This window comes from Thermobia domestica, chromosome 1 (genome assembly GCF_964235325.1).
Source record: "Thermobia domestica chromosome 1, izTheDome1.hap1.1, whole genome shotgun sequence".
NCBI lineage: Eukaryota > Metazoa > Arthropoda > Insecta > Zygentoma > Lepismatidae > Thermobia > Thermobia domestica.
Window position 1 is genome coordinate 332,020,466 of NC_137454.1, and position 20,747 is coordinate 332,041,212.

General features: G+C 36.3%; 1 protein-coding gene across 1 annotated transcript in view; it reads right to left on the bottom strand.

Annotated features, from left to right (window-relative positions):
- Nucleotides 1-9,760: 9,760 nt before the first annotated feature.
- LOC145663115 (hydroxysteroid dehydrogenase-like protein 1) overlaps nucleotides 9,761-20,747 on the bottom strand; it is a 58,176-nt gene continuing 47,189 nt past the window's right edge. Inside the window, exon 6 of the mRNA XM_081729399.1 lies at nucleotides 9,761-12,829. Within this exon, the coding sequence (XP_081585525.1) occupies nucleotides 12,734-12,829 (96 nt within the window). The 3' untranslated portion in view covers nucleotides 9,761-12,733. The remainder of the gene's footprint in view (nucleotides 12,830-20,747) is intronic.

Genomic DNA, 20,747 nt, shown 5'->3' on the forward strand with positions numbered 1-20,747 from the left:
TATATTTGCTGAGTCGTTTAAAGGGCACTACTTGGGGCTTAAATTCCGACCTCTTACTCTATACCTATAAGGTGTTCGTTCGTCCCGTAATCACCTACGGCCACCTCGCCTGGCTATCAGCAAATAAACCCTATTATGATCGCCTCAGGTCTTGGAACGCCGAGCGATCCGCATAGCCTACTCACTACCAGCACGAACGCCGACTACACTAGTTTATCAACAAACCTCAATGCCGTTTCTTCTCAACCACCTCTATCACCTCAGAACCCGCTACATCATGCAGCACATCACAAATCATCATCCAACTTCTGAAACAGACTCCTACCATTCCTCGCCGTACATATTCACATGTGGATAATCTACTAGCAATCTACGAAAGAGAGGCTCATACAGCTGACTACAACCCCGACCGCCGCATATATCGTCGCCATCCATACATATATCCTTCCTTGGCAGCCTATACGTCTATACACTTTATCGACCTTCGCTATTACCACCATAATTCTCACCTATGTTGACTATAAAGGCTGAATCCTCAACACATCCCGCATAAACTGTATCCTGACTTCCATCTATCTTTTATCGTATCTCCAGTCTTTTACTCCTCTGGCCGGAGAGAAGACGTAACCTTCTGCGACCCGCCCCTCCACGGAGGGGAATGAAAGTCTTTGGTTATAAATTATTATTATTATATCTTCTAGGCTATTGATAATGGATGATAAATGAACGGCTTTCTGTCCAAGTTACGAGTGTGTGAAAATGGAAAAAATAACTTTGACCCAGATTAGGTTTAAAATGACTGTGTATAGGACAGTCAGGCGGCATGTAAAGAAACATAACATGTAATATTGAAAAATGCAAAGATCATGTGTGATCAACGAGTATACAAGGGATTCTCCGAATACATATTGGGCTAAAGTAAGCTGCATTAAAGGATTGCCTCCTCGTAATATGTAATTCCGTGGAATATGATACTTCTGTGCACAGAAGCAACAAAAATGGACGAAACACGAGATGTTGTACACGTTGCATAATGATACAATGAAATACGCTGGAACAGTATACTTAATTTATCCGTTAGGTAAATCTTCCACGGATACTTTCGAGGGGCTTTTCTCCTCTCTTGGAGTTGGGAAAACGCCCCTTAATCCTGAACTACGAGAAACTGCATTCCTATTATGAATATACCAAAATAGTGTCGTAGTGTAGCCCACTTATATTTTGATTTTGAAACTGGTGGAACAATTTTTTAGAAGAAAATTGTTTCTAGAAGAAAACACATGCAACAAATGATGGAAAATATTTTTCGACGTTCTCTATGTACTTTGGAGGTGGATGAAATATCTACACCGAGGAAAAAAGAATGTGGCACTTTTGCTTAGACGTAGCATCACTTATGGGATTATCGTGCCTTGTGTGCCACTTGCGAGTGGCTTGCGGAAGGCTGTATTGCAGTTTTGATGTGGAATTGCATAAATTAGCCTGCATGTGTTATAGTAGACATCTGATGCAACTTGTGAGTGGTATACAGAGTCCTATTATCTGATGTTGCGTGTGGAATTTGCTGTATAACAGGATAGGAAATGTTGCGTACAACGGTAGAGGGTTGTATCCAGGTATTCATGGTCGTATAAAACTGTAGATGTTGGTGTTTAAGTAAAATTAATTTTGTTAATCTATATCTGCCTGCGCAATGGCAGATTACTCTGTCCACGAGCTGGCAGATATGCACTTTCTTGAAAATTTTTGGGTGGTCATAGCTCAGAGGCATTTCTACACCCAGGTTGGTCTATACTTTTCGTTTTATCTCCGGTGTCAGGAATCACCCCCCGACGTTTAGTATATTAATTAAGTTACACAATATATATATACAGTGGCGATCCAGAATATGATCAAAGGAGGGGCTAAACCATAGTTTGCCGCTTTATCCAATGTAAAACAGGATTGAAGTCCATTTTATCCAGTGTATACCTGAGGGTCAAGGGGGGGTATTTCCCCTATAGCCCCCCTTGGATCCGTCCTTCACGTTTATATGGGCGCCCTTTTGGTAGACTTGTTCACCGCCCTCATTAGTGACCCAGCACGGGCCTGGGTGAAATAGGAATAGACAAAACAAGAATTCATCGAAACAATACAAGCAAAGATTTCAGAGGGTCCTATGCAGAGTCAATTTGACTAAGGCGTAGGTGTAATGTTAGCTTCCATATTTAGAAACACATTGCTGAAATTAACAACGATTTATATCAAAAAAGACCAGCCCCGACCTTTCGGCAGTATTATCCCAACACAGTGGGAGAAATCACCTAAAGACAGAAGAGATCTCTCTTACTTTGATTGCTCTTAATTTGATTTGGACAACTCTGTGGGCAAATCGTGATTAGCTTTTTTCTATATAAAATGATGGGGTAACTTTAGTAACATGTTTCTAAATATGGAAGATAGTATGACGCCTTAGTCAAACTGTTAACACAACGGTGAAAATAATTTGCATCAAGAAAGTTTAGAACAGTGTTTAGTAACCAGAAATGGTATGTCAGAAGATTAGAGACTTCTCCGTTCAGGCACACACAGAACTCCATCAAAGGAAGGGTTCAAGTTCCGAAATTCACATGATTTCAAGAGTCCGTATACGTTTCTAAATAAGAAAAAAAATCTTTATTATCACGTAATATCTTGCTCAATTATAAGATACAAACAGGGAACCTCCCTTGTGTACGCCATTACTTTCGTTGATGTTTATGTTTGGTAGCCTTTGCCAATCATATGATTTCTTAGAGTCCTCCTATTATCTGCTTGTCGAATTCTAAAAATTGGAGATGGAACCATTGACGTAACAGATTATTGATTTTGAAAGGCCGTTATTTCTATATGTATTCGCTTTATAGGTGATATGTTGTTGCAATTACTGGATTAGAATGTAACATGACGCCAGTGCACGTGAGAAAAATATATTAATAATAATGAATGGAAAGAGAAAATAAATGCTGGAAAAGACAATAAAGTAGAGCGAGTAAGTGGTTATTAAAGAATATAAATCCAGAACGAATAATAAAACTAATGATAGAAAGGTTAAAATAACTCTTTGTCAAAAGAAAAACTTGTGTTATTGAAATATAATTAAAGAAGCTACTCACTCCATATAGTATCCCTTCTTCTTTACCTTATACAAGGTGCGAAAAACGGATAACGTTTGCATGACGCAATGAGAAAGGATGCGGAATGTTTGAGAAACAGAAATAGAGGGCACAATTTTAGAATAAGAAAACAGCCAGGAAGTGGCTGTATAGAATATGCTTTCAGAATATTTTTTCTTATAAATGTCTTACAACAATAATGAGAGTATAATAATAAGGAAAATAGATTTGTAGGAAAATGTTATAGTCGAAGGGCAACATTATAATTGATAATTTCTATGTAAAACCGAAAGGATAGGTGAAGAACGTAGGGTCTAATGTAAATTTGTTTATCAGGTATTATGTAAGTTGTGATAAAAAAAAAGTACGGTGAATGTAGGTCCACAATGCCATACCATCTTATATCCATTTAAACTAGTAAAGCCGGTAGCCTAAACCTTTGATACAGTTAGCGTTGAGTTTCAACGAGTTGTGATATATTAGTTGCTTTCCAGAGGCAGAAGAGTGAGGACGTATTAAGAGTGTCTGTCGCGCGTCAAACATTAAATTTTAATCTAAGCTGCAAAAATGTGCCTAAGAAGTTCACGAAATGTCAAAATCAGTGTATGGCGATTAAGTAGTGGCATTGAAAACTGTTGATAAGTGGTATGAGCTGTTCAAAAGCGCCAAGAAGTCGGTTGAATACGTGCAGCGATCGAGATGTTCTTCGACTTCAAAAACAGATGAAAACTACGAAAAGTGGCGTAAATTATTTGTTCAAGCAGACGAATGACTATTCCAGAGCCTTACGAAGAACTAAACATCTCGTATGGGTTCGTGAGAAGGCGATTAAATGGGCAAATGGTTTACTTCTTTACCACGAAAATGCACTGTGCAACAATTTGCTTTTGATCCGAGAATGTTTGGCCGGAACAAGCGTTCATGTCTGTCAATATTTGCCTTATTCACCAGATTTAGCACCATTTGACTTCTGGTTCTACCAAACAAATTAAACCGGAAATACGCAAAATGTCAATTATGCTTGTTTAGTCGCGGTATACAGGTTGTGCTCGCGGGCCAGTGTTGACACTGGTCTTTAGTTTGAAGACCTCTGTTCTTAATTTAACCAAGCAACGTTAAATGCTTATATGTGTATATCTGCTCCACGATAACTTCTGAAACATATTATATCCATTCATTGAACTTGCCATGCGTCTCCTTTCAGGATTTTCAAAGAGATATTGATTGGTGTTTCAGACAAGAAAAAGCAGTACTAGGGAGTTAATTTCTCATGTTGTCAAACATTTCTCCAAAATGAGAAGAAATATGTTTGCAAACATTTTCGATTCAGAAGAGTTAAAAGTAAATTATTCTAAATAGTCAATATGTTGATACTGAAAGAGAAATGAGCAAAAATGTGAAAAAAGTGGAAAAATAAATATTTAGTCAAAAGTGACTTAAAATGATTTCTTATTGGGAAAGTATCATGTCAAAGAACAGAATAACTCCTCTGACAAATGACACCAGGATTGCTCAAAATTTAGGAAAAATATGTTCAGAAGCTAGACACATATTACGATAAAATTGAAAAAATATATCCTGCCGTATAAATGTCAAAACGAAGCAAATAAGAAAAAGAAATCAGTTGGTTCTACTCTGTATTTAATACCTAGGTACCTCTCTTAATACAGAGAATAATAACGCAAATAACATCGACTTGGTCAATACGATACCTCTTCCCAAATATAATGATGTCATAAGAAAATTAAAATCATCAACACCAGTTCTACGCAGAGTTCCTCGAGGTGCAAGACATACTGTGGCAGAAGCTGTATACGAAAGTTATTGAGCAAATTGTGATATTTAATAATTTTCATTCCTGGATGAATCTTTTCCTTTTTTTCCATACATAGTACTTTGCATGCCCTCATATGCTGAAAATATCAAGAACCTCACAACATGGGTGAAGCAAAGAGTTCAGTATTGGTCAAATAGCAATCACGTTGATATAGCAAATCAATCGAATTTAAAGACAAAAAAGTATAAAACTCCAAAGAACTCAGTCAATAACATCGTCAAACACATAGAGAACAAGTTAGCCGATTGCGACATCCATGGAGCAATAAGACTACTTATCTCTGAAGACAACTTAATTTCAACAGATGCTTCAACTTTGCAACTGTTAAAAGAAAAACACCCGCCACATACTTATGAATTTACACCTACTGATACATCCAATTTTCAAATCGACATGAATGGAGTCTCAACCAACGAATTTCTAAGAGCACTCAAATCCTTCCCTCCAGGCTCATCAGGAGGTATACATAATATGCGTCCATCTATTGTCAAAGATTTAATTCTATACAATAATCAAGACTCCAAAAATAAGTTGGTTAAAATAATTTGCGATCTGCTCTCAATGATAATATCAGGAAACGTTTCCAAAGAAGTAAGACCCATGGTCTTCGGAGCTTCTCTGATAGCACTAAAGAAGAAATCGGTAGAAATCACTCCAATCACAATAGGAAATACCTGGAGAAGACTTTTATCTAAAATCATACGCAGCAGAATTAACCAACAACTGCATATATTCCTATCTCCATATCAACTGGGAGTGGGCATACAGTATGGAGCCGAAGCAGCGGCCCACGCAGCACGTATACAGTATATTTCTCTTTTCCTCACCCAAAACCTAAAGCTTTCCTAAAAATTGATTTCAGGAGCGCTTTCAACGAGTTAGACAGAAACTCAATGCTATCAGCAGTTAAAAATAATTTCTTTTCGATATTTCCTTACGTTCATCAGAGCTATTCAGAAGCTAGCAATTTATATTATGGGAAAGACATCATTCTCTCACAAAGAGGAGTATAGCAAGGCGATCCCTTTGGGCCAGATCTATTTGCAATAACCTTACAACCATAAATCAATAAAATAAACACAGATCTAAATACTTGGTATTTAGACGACGGATGTATTGCTAGAGACCCAGATGAAGTACAAGCAAAAACAACCATGTGAGGTAAGTTTTCTGAGAGCAACAAAGGGACAGACGCACAAATATTTTACATCATACACAGAAGCAGTCCCAGGAATCCAATTAATGTCACCGTCAAATGCTTATCTTCTCGGAGTTCCTCTTTCAACAGAAGCTCGAAGAATACTAATAAAAGAGAAAACAGCCAAACTAGAATTATATTTCTCACGATTATCTCTGATTACAGCATATTCCGCCTTCTATTTACTAAAGTCTTCATTCAGTATTCCAAGAATATTATATTTTCTCAGATGCTCTTCAACATGGCAAGATGAACACCTCCTAGAACATTATGACGACGCCATAAAATCTGGATTAGAGTTTATGCTAAATTGTGATCTGAAAGATAACAGCTGGCTCCAGGCTTCTCTTCCTGTTAGTTGGGTGCTTTCGGTATTCATCAAACCTTAGATATAGCTATTCCAGCCTTTCTGGCCTCGCTCTACGGTTCCCGAAGCTTCGTAGGATCATTATTACAACAGGACCTTCACCCATACATAGACTCAGAAATCACAGAATGCTCTTCTACATGGGCTCTACGAGTCAGCTCTGAACTTCCCCCACTAAGCGAAAGGACAAAGCAATCATCATGAGATGACCCCATCATCAAATCGCACATCTCTTACCTAAGGCACCCAACCAATAATCTAGAGGACAAAGCCAGACTACTCGCTGTCACATCTGTTGGAGCAGGCGATTGGCTTAAGGCCTTACTGTGTTTCGCTAGGACTCCATCTACCCAATGAAAGTTTCCGAAGCATTATGTTTAGGTGCAGAGGTTTGCGTACCTCATAAATGTTTCGCTTGCAGGAGCCCAGTAGATGAAAGAGGACTACATGGACTTTCCGGTTTAAAATGTGCTGGCAGACACCCACGACATTCTGTGGTTAACGAGTTAATAATTAGAGCTCTTATCTCTCCAGTGATACCACCAATACGAGAACCAACTGGATGCAATCGATCAGACGGCGAGAGACCTGATGGATTAACATTAATACTTCAATTCGGGGAGCTATATCACCAGGAAAAGAATAAGACGAAATCTTACTCCTATGAAAATGCCTCAGTGAACAAACCCATCCATGGAATAGATATGGAACCATCTACCGAAATACACACTGTTTCGTGGAATGAACTCCAAACAATGTGAAAAAGGAAGTGTGCGATATTACACCGTGAGCAAAGAAATTCTTAGTCACATTCATTTTGAATTCCAGATAATCTTTATTATGTTTAACAAACCTATTTATGTATACGGTCAACCTATGTATTTATTAAAATTAAATTATATAATCCTACCGTACTTAAATTTAAAGAAATTCATATGAAAAATTAGAAATTATCTTTTATTTTTTAAATTAGAAAATATCCAAAATTTACAAAAAAAAAATGATTAACTGTTTTGTTAAAAATTGGGGAAAAAATATTCATTTCATTTTCCATTGACAAAAGAAAACTTCCGATTCATAATAGATGGGTAGTTTAATAAGGCTAACTTACAAAATTACAAAATCTATAATAAGTTGTATCTACCACATATTCATATTGATATTGGGGAAACATTTCGTGTAATTTCTATATTAAACATTACAAAATTACGTAAATCTCGTATTTAAGCGCTCTACCTTGACTCGCCGTATGTCTTTGCAATCTGCTAAGACAGCCAACAGCGTCGTTTGAGTTTTACTGTGTCCCCGCTGTAATTTTATATATATACATAAATAATTTAATGTATATATATAAAATAATATGTATATATATACATTAAATACATTTTTTTAATTTTATATATATATATATATATATATATATATATATATATATATATATATATAGTTTTTCATTGACATTATCCTATCGATTAAAATGTATTTAGGAGGGAACGTCCTCTGCACTCTGTAAATGACGCCTCTGGATAACGGCATGCGTCGCCAAGTCAATTGGGTAACAACTTTTGTTCTGATCACTCGTGTCTAAATTTTCCTTCTTAGACCAAGTGTCTCAAACAGTTTCCGTGATACAGATAGAACTGGTGATCCACAAGCAACAGAAGCCCTATAAGCACTACAGAATTATTACGGAGTTACATAGTGAATACTGATATCCGCTAATCGAGCTCAAATATTGACATTTCTTTTTTTAAAAAATATGACATTACTGCTTAATAAAGATACAATGTCTTGATTATTTCAAATATAATTTCCTGTTCAATCACTCGTAATTTTCATAGAAGTTTCATCTCGTCTCGATTCTCGAAGGATACTTTGTAGTCTCATCCTGATTCCCGAGAAACTATTCTATCTCATATCGAAATTTTAGTAGTCTCATTTTCCAATTTTATGTACAAAATGTATGCTGATTGTTTTCTTAATTTGGTCTACACTGAAAAAAGTTTTGTAATTAAATTGCCAAACATCAATGTAAAATAATTTACCCTTCATTTTGTAAGTTGGTGTACATTTCCATAGATTACATTACAAAATTTGCTGTTTTTCTTACAGATTTACGGTAAATTTATAAAAAAATATGATATTTTTATTGATAAAAATGCAATTTTACACCATTTCATATTAGTAATTTTACTTTATATGTGTAAATTGATTTACATAGAGGTTTGGCAAACAGATTGTCACCGTTTTTTGTAAATTTACCTAATGAATTTTTTTACAGTGTAGCTGTAATGAAAATTCTTTAACTTTATGATAGGTCCACAACAATTAAATCATATTTATTATTGGAGTTTGTGGTGGACAACATCGTATCCCTGACTTTTCTCGAGGTACTCCGATTTCCTCCCACATTCTTATTCCATCAATATCCCGTTATAATTTCCTTGCCTTAATCACCTCTCTCCTTTAGCCTACAGGACATAATCGAAGGACGTTAAACTGAAAGATTTTTAAAAACTGGTAACATTGTGAAACAAATCCAGCAATCGACAACGTGGTTTTCGGTCCCAGACCAGATACTCACTCTTTCTTATCTTTCAACTCATTGCAAATCACATTTTCTTAAGAAAATATATTTTTTCAACTCATAACTTTCATACAATAAAAGACAAATTCTGACCCCAAAGACTTTTGACTCGACTCACCCTGTATATATATATATATATATATATATATATATATATATATATATATATATATATATATATATAGTAAATCACAAAAAATAGCACCACTTTGAGAAAACTGTTATATTAGCACTATTGTTGTTCTTCTAATAGTAAGCTGTTCTTATGTGTTGCTACTGTAGTACACATATGATCATTGAAAGAAAACACTTAGCTTTATACATTAAATGACCTCACGATCCACAAATTCAATCCAATGCATATCAGGAAACATTCACAATTGTTCTGAGTGGTGCCGTTTTTTGTGATTGCTGGTTATATAAGGACGAACAGCAGAATCCAGAGAAAGAATTGAAGAAGAAAGATTTTCTTTTATTATTTTCTTTTGTTTGTTCTCGTTTTTATAAAAAAAACACTGATTGTTAAAAGATAAAGTTTAGGGTTCACTTAAATTACTTTTTAAATTACTATTTCTCACGAATGAGCAAAACTTTCTCATAAGAATGAAAAGTAGAATAATACAAGAGCAGAAACATATATTTTTAAATACATTTATTTTCCACTAATTTCTCATGTTGGCTATTTAATTACTACGATCTAACACAAGTGTTATACATCAACGTTAAAGTTACAAATATATTTATAATGTCTAATGCAAAGACTGAGTATCAAAATAATCTAACAGAAGATTTATACTTTAAGTAAACTTCATGATCAAGATCAGTTATTATCAACTCGACATTGTATGACGTAGAAGATTAAAAAAAAAACTACGTAGACGTAGAAGAAATAAACCTACAGCAAACAAACAGTGTCTGAATATTCCGTCATTAGGGGTCATTCTGAAATGTTTAAAAGCTATTCTACCATCAAATTTCTGACAGCTTCACTGGTGACGCTTAGGTTAGCCCCAAGCTATGCAGGGAGCTATAAACAAACTAGATATCCACGTTTGTAAAACAAAAACTAAAACTTGCTACTGGGAATCAAGGGTAGGTTGAGTATTTCCTAACACTGATAGCTCTTCTGATACACACCTTTATCTCTTAAAACTCGTTAAGCAAATATTACACTCGATTCTACAACATCACAGACATTTTAATAAAGTTCATATTTTATTCAGCTCTCGTATGCTGCAAATGATACTACTTGTCCTATCTGACAGCACGCTACGCGCACGCGATGCTCAATTCTGTGTTACCAACTTTTGTGTCGAATATTGAAACACGAAAATATTTACTGCAAGTAAATCTCAGTTTTATAGAATTAACTGACACAAAAGATAACTAAAAAGAATTCTCTCAATAACCAGCAGGTCCACTGCTCAAGTTGACATTCGACTAAAACAATGTGCATTTGTTTATATTCAAATTGGCAACATGCAGAAAGGGTGGAATGTTTACCATTGCAGCGCAAGAAAAATGAGCCACTATAATTGGCTGAACGCGCTGTTGCCATAGAAACAGTTCTTCTTGCCTGATTGTTATGATAACGTGCAAGAAGGAAAAGACAGAGGAAAACAACTGTCAACAAGAACAAATTGTATCAAATGAAGTGTAATTATGTTGCTAGTTGTGGAGAAAGGAACATCCCCAAATTGTGACATTTCTGCATGTTATACATTGGATAGAAAGTATTCTAAGACTTATTTTTAATGACTTATTGCCGAATATCTTTTAATTATCTATTAATAATATTATTTATAATTTAATTATCTGACTATTATTATTCAATTATCGTTGCATATTTATATAAGCCCTAAAGATGGTTATCAACATTATAGAAATATCTAAAAAGAAAAAGTGTAATCTATCATATTAATACCAAGTTCGACCAATTACCGCCGTAAGTACAATTGTGATACGATGTGAAATGACGTCATAAGAGGTTGCGAATGGTAACAAGTGGAATATCACATCATTCCGCGCTCAGTGTGTCGCTCGTGAGAGACGAAGAAGACAGAAATTGGCACTTGATTCTCGTTTCCGGAAACGGACCACAGATGTTATTTCACGTCCGAGGATCTTGCGGCTAAGGGAGGTATTAAACTTCATTCTCATTTTTTTTCAAACCACGCCGTAACAGCTCCAGATGTATCAATCGGCGATTTATCATCTTGGAATATGCGTCGTTACCCGGAAATAATAACTGGAACATAGGATGCAAATAGTACCGGTATCCTAAAGTGACAACATAATCACGAGTAGACAAACGATCGGTAAAACGTCAGCACAGGATCCACTGAAAAGCAATATACTGTGGTCAACATCATAGACACGCCGCCATCTTTCATGGTTGGCCGGAAACACTGTGGACGATACAATTCTTTGGGTGTGCGCCACACATAAATACGATCCAGGGTTTGGAATAAGGTGGACGATGATTCACCTGACCATATCACTGGTTTTCAGTCATCAGTGATCCATGTTGCATGTTCACGAAATGATTGGTGTCACGATATCTTATCAGTGTTTTCGCCCGTGGAGCCCAACTCAGTATGTTCATTTCGTGTAACTCGCGGGGATTGTGATTATCGATAGAGACTGTGAGAGGTGCTGCTTGAAATCACGTGTCACTTGAACTGCAGTCACATGACAGTTCTGAGTGATGATTCGCTGTAATACTCGAAGGACCTGTCACTAATGGTTTTCTTCACACTACTGTTCCTGTTCTCCGATATGGTTTAGTTGTGACATTAGTATGACGTCATCACCTTGGACATTGTCCTTTGACACACACTTAACACTATCGCCACGCTCGCATTACATAACCAAGTGCCAACTTGCCCACTTTCGAAATCAGAGAGGCCGCCTATTTTGCATTATCACTTTCACTAAACACTGCCACACTACTGCTCCTTAATTAGAACGTAGTTTGTTTTAACACATCGCTACCAACATCCTGGCGCTGCGGTCGCCGCCTGACCGTTCACTACTTAAACATTTAACGTGTTTTCAAACGCCAGATCTTTAAATTATAGGGGGACACTATGTTCGAGTGGTTAGAGCGCTGGACTCAAGCTCCAGTGGTCATGGGTTCGATTCCCGGCCAGTGCTTCCCAATTTTCAGCGTCCACCCAGCGTCGTGAGGTAAACTGAGTAATCACGTAAATAAAATACATGACGGCCATTGGATCTAGAAAGCTTCTGATGAGCCTGTTATAAAACAAGGCAACGTAGCGCGCTAATCACGTGTCCGACTTTCGGTTGGACGTAGTTCAGCAGGTAAATAACAGATGGCGTTGGAGCGGCTCAGGCTCACGAAAAGACATGTTACGCCAAATGCTTTTTTTTTTTTAAATAGATCTTTCTTTTACTTTGATAAAGATTTTTTTGTTCAGTTTTGTACTTTTTTTAAAAAATATCGTAAAATGTAAAGAAAATTCTTTGGTTTACATTTCTGATTATAGAAATTTCAGAAATTATTTTTATTGCATTTTGATTCACTTCGAAACCTCATTGTAATTCTCTTATCTTACGTGTGGAAACTTTCATACGGTACGTATATTTGTTACTGTGCCTTGACAACTTTAGTTCTTGCAACTTCACACACTTTGTTCACAATCCACAATGACAACCAAGAGGGTAGCATCAGCATTGTTTCACTCTGTACGGAACAATAAAAGAAAAAAGTATATTAACACTTAACTATTACTATGTAAAACCATAGACAGAACAGTATTTAAAACATTACTCTACATTATTTAAAGGAAGAGCAAAAACTATCTCCATCATTATATTTTGTATACACTAAATTGCTTATTTAGAAGCACAAGATTTTCAGCAATTCTTTTTCATTGTGTCTATTAATTTTTCATATTTTTATCTCTACTGTTATTAAATATAAACAACCTTATTAATGTCTGCGGGAATTTTTGCTCCCATTGGATAAGGCCTTGAAATATTTAACACATTTCTTTTTAGTTTAACGACTCACGATTATGCACCGAGGTTAAGAGATACGATGGCCATAATCAGATTCACAATGATGGGATAAAAAAAAAAGTGGAAGAAAAGGGGGTAAACCTACCCACACGGTGTTTGTCCACCATAAAGTCTACTTGAGGGAGTTGGAATCGAACCTGGGACTTGTACAGATTTAAGAATATTTGTTACAAAAATAAATAAATAAATAAAAGTGAAATGAAATGAAATATTTAAGTTTAACGTCCCATGATTATGCCGCGTAGGCTAAGGAAGACGATAATTAAGGCAAACGAATGATGATGGAGGAATTGGTGGAATGAGAAAGTGGAAGGAAACGGGACTATCCCGAGAAGACCCGCAAACACGATATCGTCCATCACAAACTTACTTGGACGGGGGTCGAACCAGAGACCCCACACACCGGAGGTAAGTGCTCAAACACTGAACCACCGTGCCCCCCTAAATAAATAAACAGTGTATGTAGAAGTCATTACTATTTGGAATTGATGAAGTCGTTTCTGAAAGCTGTTTACGAAATTGTAGTTGAGATATGGAATGAGCTATGAGGCAGTTTTATACTGACTAAAAAATCCCAACAAAAACCTATTTTGCTGAATATTTATATTTTGTAGCCTACTATTGTTAGTATTAACGAAACTTATTTGCTGACGTATCAATTGCTTAAAAGATGCAATGAAAATGCTATCAATATGAAACTGCTGAATAGACAGATTGACCATGCGGTCTTAACTTCTGTGAAGGTGAATATGTTTATAGATTCAGGATTCTTGTTAATTATTAGAATTTTAATCCCTTAAGAGGAACGTTGTATATATTGAATGCTTTAATTGAATAGTTTGTGTTAAAATGTTACATGAATTAATACTTTTTAACAAGAAAGTGAAATATAACAGTTGTTGTTTTCGTGTTATGATTATTAATTTTTTTGATAAAGGCTTTAATTCGAAATAATGTATACTCGCTATTAGTAATTCTATTCCGCTCATTAAAGTTTTTGAAGTAATTTGGGACCAATTGTGGGGGAGCGATATTTTCGTCCTCAACATTTGAGTTGTGGTGTATAGTTGTGAACGCAAAATGCACGTTACAGACTCCAGGCGCCAGAGTTAAGTTATCTACTCCTTCGTCACCGCTGCCTTATATCTAACACAAGATTCTAAGGAAATGTGTTGTAATGAAAGCGCTGGTAAAATAAGGTCAATCTTATTAATGTTTAGTAATAATTATATATATGCTTAATCTGAAAATTGTCTTTACAGCTTTAAAGTGAAAAATAAGAAAAATAATTCCAATTAAGCTAAATTTTCTTTTTGGGAACTAGTTACTTTAGTTAGAAACACTGGCAATCAGAATAACAGGTTTCCCGTTATTTCGGAGTGGGGGTTGTAAAATAGTATATAAAAGAGAAGGGAAATTACAGAGGGAATTAATTCGTTTTATGCCACTGAGACGATATTTTCTTTCAGGGCGGCCAGGAGAAGCCGGAGCGCTTCTAAGGTCTTGATTTTCTCGTGACTTCTTTTTCAAGTTAGGAGCGAGGGAACAGCTGAAGGTGATGGCTAAGGCTTAGGACCGAAGACCTTAGTTTTGTATTAGAGCAATACATGTCGGAATATTTAGATTCTGATTGTATGTCTTGTTGTTGTTGCACTAAGGCTAAAAGTTCGATCCCCAGATAGGAAATTTGTGTGGAAATAAATTTTAGTAAGGATTATTAGATTTTTTGAAGGCAGCGTCCACTTTTTTTTATATTTTTTCAGCCAATTTGTTATACTAGTTGGGCAAAAAAATTGACGCAGCTGATTCGTCAGGAAAGAGGATGACAGGCTGTGAGTTTTGAGATTGTTTCCTTTTACCAAGCCTTTGAATGAAGGTGCTGTATTCCTGAATGAAGGAAATTTTCCTATTTTCCCTGCACCTGATTTATTGATGGATAGCTAGCTGATTTCCTGCAGGTTTGTCCAGTAGAGGGCAGTAACTGAATTAGGGACTCAAGCCAGACAATTCTCAGAATGTTGGGTCTCTCTTTATAGTCTAGGCTCTGTCCATAAGAGCTGTAGAAAAGTCGGGGATGACAGCAGATCTCTTCAGAACCTGTTAGAGGGTGATCAATTAATTAAAAAAATCGAAGGTAACACTTCCGCAACCGGGGCCTTCATTGTGAAATTCAATATTCAAAATGGCGCCCGCGCGCAAGTACCAAATTATATTTGAACTAAAATATCTTCTCACAGAAACAAGTTAGAAACTTCGTTTTTGTACCAAATTAAAGATAATTGATAGTAAAAGTAAGAAAACTAAGTATGTTGTTTACATGTTGCTGCCATATTTAAAAATAACGGTTATTTAGGACAAAAATTAGTTTTTCTCGTTCCTCTTTTTCATTTCATGACAAATAACTATGAAGTTATTAAAAATATGGAAACGCAGCCCAAACCAATTAAAGGAGCATAATCTTAGCTTTCTATCGTTAGCAATATCTTTAGTAGATCTTAAAAATGACGGAGCTATTGAAATTTGAGTGGCGCAGGGTGTAGCGGTTTTTGGACTGTTTAAAAAATTACCGGAAAAACACTCACTAGCGCAAAACTTTCAAAGCTGTTACTTTTCAACAAATTAAAGTAGTCCATTCATTTTATCGATAAATTAAAGATAATAGGTTGCTGTGTCGTAGGAAATGAAATTATAATGTTATTGCATTTGTCAAATATTATTATTAACATGTTTGCAAGGATCCCCACATCACAACAGACGCACGTGTCAGCTCATCATATGCTAATGATTACAAACAACCTAGCAGACAACAGGCCGACACGAAAGACACCGAGGAACACCGAATGCAGACGGACCTTACGGAAAAACCTGAGGAGGATAAATAAAAGGAGGACCACCGAGGGACCCAGCATTAGTCGACCAACTGATCGCCTAACCTTTACCTTCCTATCTTGCTGTGGACTAGGAGCACCTCTTCCTTACCCTATGTCGCACTGGACTAAGGATCCCATCTTAAACGTATAATCCGATTCTAACCTACAACCTGCCAAAGTGTTCTGGAAAATGCCATGAGTAAAAGGGGCACCCGGCAAAACATTTAGTATTCCTTCACTTGGTCATTGAGGAAGAGACATTGAATTAGAAACACTTGTATTTATTATATTTTGTAATAAAACTTGGTGAAGGGAGAAAGACACCCGGCCTATCATTTGACTCTACCAAAACATTACAATATGTAGCTAATGTTGCAGATTCTAATGTGGACAGTGGAATAATAAAAATCCATAGTTGGCACCAATATCCTAGACAAGTACTATAGAAAACCTGTTGGCATCTTCCTATCCCGAGACACCTCTTCCTGTGCATCCGTGCCTGCATCATTTGCCAGAATCGTGACAAATCTTCAGGTAAAACAATGTCGTCTTTCCGAGGGAGAGAATATGTTATAGCTGCGGCTGAAATTCGCAGGGACGGTGCTCTGAAAAGTCTTAAGGATCTTCAGCGAGGTGCAGAATTTGTGTATCATTGTAATGACGCATTCTATATGTTATATGCAAACAAGAATGTGTTGTTACGGAAGAAAAAGAAAAAAGAACGTAGTGAAACTGAGGAGCTGGATCAGCGTTCAATAAAATCTCAATCTGAGCCAATGGCAAAGAAAATGAGAGTAGATATTCCAGTTCGACGATCACCATCTTCAAACAATAAAGCAAGAAATATTTTATGTGTAGTACGGTATGTGGGAAAGAGAAACACAAGGTATTAAACAAAAGAACAAAATATGTGACTCAAATCGTGCAACTACATTTTTATCCGCAACCATATTCTTTAAAGATGACGGATTTACGAGAACTTGTGACTTGGAGGATGAATTACCTGTTTTCGGTGCAGATTTCTATTATCATAAGGCCTGTCTTGAGCACTACCTTCTGAAGCTCAATAAATATTCTCAGAAATTAGATAGCACAACTACTGAGTCTAAGAAAACTAATAAAAGTGGAGTGTTTAATAAAGTGGCGCCATTTATCGAGAAACTATTGGATAATGGTGTGGATTGGTATTGTCGAAAATTCGAGACTTCATTAATGGAAAAGTGAACTGACTTTTAATAACAACGAAGTTAAACTTTGGAGAAAAAGTAAGGTTTTCGAAGCCTTCGAAAAGAAATAAACCGATTCTAGGTTTCAACTCAAGAAGTAACTGACAAACTGAGATCGATTAACATACGAGTGCAGCGAAAGAAGTACGAACGGCTCTCCTTCACACAGATTTCGGTATTGAACGAGAATTTGGGGACAGTCAGCAACTTCATAAGTCCTGGACAACCACTAGAATTTCTCAACCTCTTTTGGATTTCCTAGAAGTGCTACAAGTGGTCAAGCTATACATTATATCTGGGACGCAAGCGAAGATCTACATATCACTGACGAAGACAGTGAAAATGACCTTGAAGAATTTTCCGACCAACAGAATCTAAATTTTCAGAATCTATTGAAGTCAGTATTCCAGACTTTATTCTATAATATATATCATCGTAGGAAAGCAACCTCCAAGCAACCCACAGTCAATTCATGAGAAATGAAAAATCAGACAACTGATCTCAACTATGAATAAATTAGGTGTGTCAGTTGGCTATAAAGATATCATGCAAACGCGAAGCGACCTTGCACAATATACACTAAAGATCTGTTCCTCCACCTTGTCTTTTTCAACCCACTTTCAGGGTTATAGTTTGACGGTATGAGCTAAGGACAATTTCGACCTTGAAGAGGCTACTCTGTCAGGAGTCCGTGATAGCCACGATACAGTCATGGTGTTTTTCCGGGAAATGCCAACAAAAGTCCCATCGAAACCGAAATTGTCGAAGTCGGTATTAGCAAGACCTCCAGTCATCTTCAATCCTTGCTTCCATCTCAGCAATTGAAGAAATAAGAAAGGAAGGTACAACCTATATCGATTCAAAACACGCTGACAATTTCTCACTAACTGTATGATTTGGACATCGATTATAATCTGCGTCAGAAGGAGTTAACTCAAGACATAATGCATGCTGCATACGAGCTAGAATCCACTCTAACGCGGGGTACTGTGAATTCGATAATAACGGGTTCAGATGTTTCTAAGAAACAAGTTGGCTTTCTTCCAGTACTGCCGTATCCAGTAACGGAATATAATAGTGTACAGATCGCAATGAAAGAAACTTCCAGAGCCTACTTATACACTTAAACCAATCTTCAATGCGTGTAGTATGTGACGAAGGGGTGTATCACATTGCTGCCGAAATTCAACTTAGGAGCAAGGAATTTTCAAACATTGTCCTCATGCTAGGATCATTCCACATTACCTTCTTCATAGGAAAGTACATATCTGGTAGTGGTTTGGAGTTTCTTTTCATAGAAAATTTTTGGATCCAAAGTAACCAAGAGTATTCTAAAGGGAACTATCTACGTTAGGGCAGTGAGAGATGTGTTTATGATTGCAGATGTGTTTATGCTAAAGGGAAGGCTTTCCTGGAAGAAGAAGGTGAATATTATACGTCTGTCATCCAGCAGTTCGTTGACACTATGACTATTATGAAAGAAAGACAAGCTTAACGTGCTCTTAGCAGTTCATGGAGTTGGGCATTAATTCAGATGAAATACCGAAGCTTCGCAGAACTTTTCAGAGAAACTCAGCTCAATCTCAGAGCAGTGCCGCTGCCTTGAACAGTTTTTACATCTTTTATTCTGCTGAAGAACCTTAAAAGAGCTTACCGAGAAGGATACTGGCCACTGCATCTATATATTGTACAGCAGTTGCTTCCGGTATTCATGGCATTCAATCGAATCAATTTCCTGTGATGCGCGTCCCTCTATCTTGAAAAAATAGAAATTTGGAGACTCAACACCCGGAAATAAATGCTCAGTTCATAAATGGTCACTTCGTAGTCGGAAGAACGAACAATGTATTTAGCGCAGTTGGTGCTGATATGATACTTGAACAGATTATAAATATATCTAAGAAATCATCGGAAGGAATTATGGGTCAGATGCGCAGAAAGAATTATATTACGGAGTGGGAACTGTCGTACTACGAAGTTCTTTCGACATGCCAAATCTTCAGTCAAATTCTTGGTATATCACAAACACACCATGAGTTCCTTAATAATGTACTTGATGAAGTTTGTAACTCTGTTAACAGAATGGTAGTATTTTATGGAAATCCCGTACAAAGTTCACAGTCCTCTGTAGTTGTACAATTTCATGTCGCATGAAGTTGTACCACATTCTAATGCAGAAGAAATCCTGAATTACCTGATACGTAGCTATGAAACTTATGTGGCATTCCGAAACGAGCAACTTTTGTACAAAACAACTCCGTTGTTGAAGACCATTCACAGACGAAAACTTCCACTGTTTTGTCAAGCAAATAAAGTAGTCTACTTGCCTACTTTGCAAAAGTTGTTGGAACAGTCTGAGTACGTTTTCGAAGGACATTCATCAATGAATACAGCAATTATTGCTGATGTTATGAATCAACTTCGTAAAACTCGAGTGAAAGGTTTACAAACATTTGCTGATCTGTTTGATGTATTCTTCAGGAGCTGCAGCAATGTTTAAACACGCACCCGCAGAGATTTTATGTGACTATCTAATCACCTCGGTCAAAAATGTGGAAAGACAGCAAAGGGTAACCACCTCACCTATACTACTAACTAATCAGTCATGTACACATTTCTACTGGTGCAAATGGAGAGATTTTGGGCTTTTTTGGAAAACAAAATTAAAATTCAAGATGTCTTAAAAGACTACAACTGCACAAAAGCAAAGTTTATCGTCTTTGAAATGTATCTGAGTGAATTACTGCTTGAAAATGGTGCAACTTCTGCTATATCTGTCACTGCCTCTTCAATTGTTCCAAAAATTACATGAGTGTTTCATGTTGGGTGTTAGTAATTTTACATTATGCTCTGAAAAGAAATATGTAAATATTCTCTAAAGCACAGCTAAAGTCATATATTCGTAAAAATTTTGAAACTGTAGAAAACTTAGTTAAATATTACTAGCTCTCACAAGCACACATGATATTACCATCAAATTAAAGTAAATTCTCATGACATCAAAGTCTACAAAATAAAAAATATAATAATTACGTTAGCTACATATTATATGAACAAACATGTTAATAATAATATTTGGCAAACGCAATAACATTATTATTTCACTTCCTACGACACAGCAACCTATTATCTTTAATTTATCAATAAAATGAATGGACTATTTTAATTTGTTGAAAAGTAATGGCTTTGAAAGTTTTGCACTTAATGAGTGTTTTTCCGGTAATGTATTAAACAGTCCAAAAAACGCTACACCCTGTGCCACTAAAATTTCAATAGCTCCGTCATTTTTTAAGATCTACTAAAGATATTGGTAACGATAGAAAGCTAAGATGATGGTCCTTTAATTAGTTTGGGCTGCGTTTTCATATTTTTAATAACTTCATAGTTGTTTGTCATGAAATGAAAAAGAGGAACGAGAAAAACTAATTTTTGTCCTAAATAACCGTTATTGTTAAATATGGCAGCAACATGTAAACAATATACT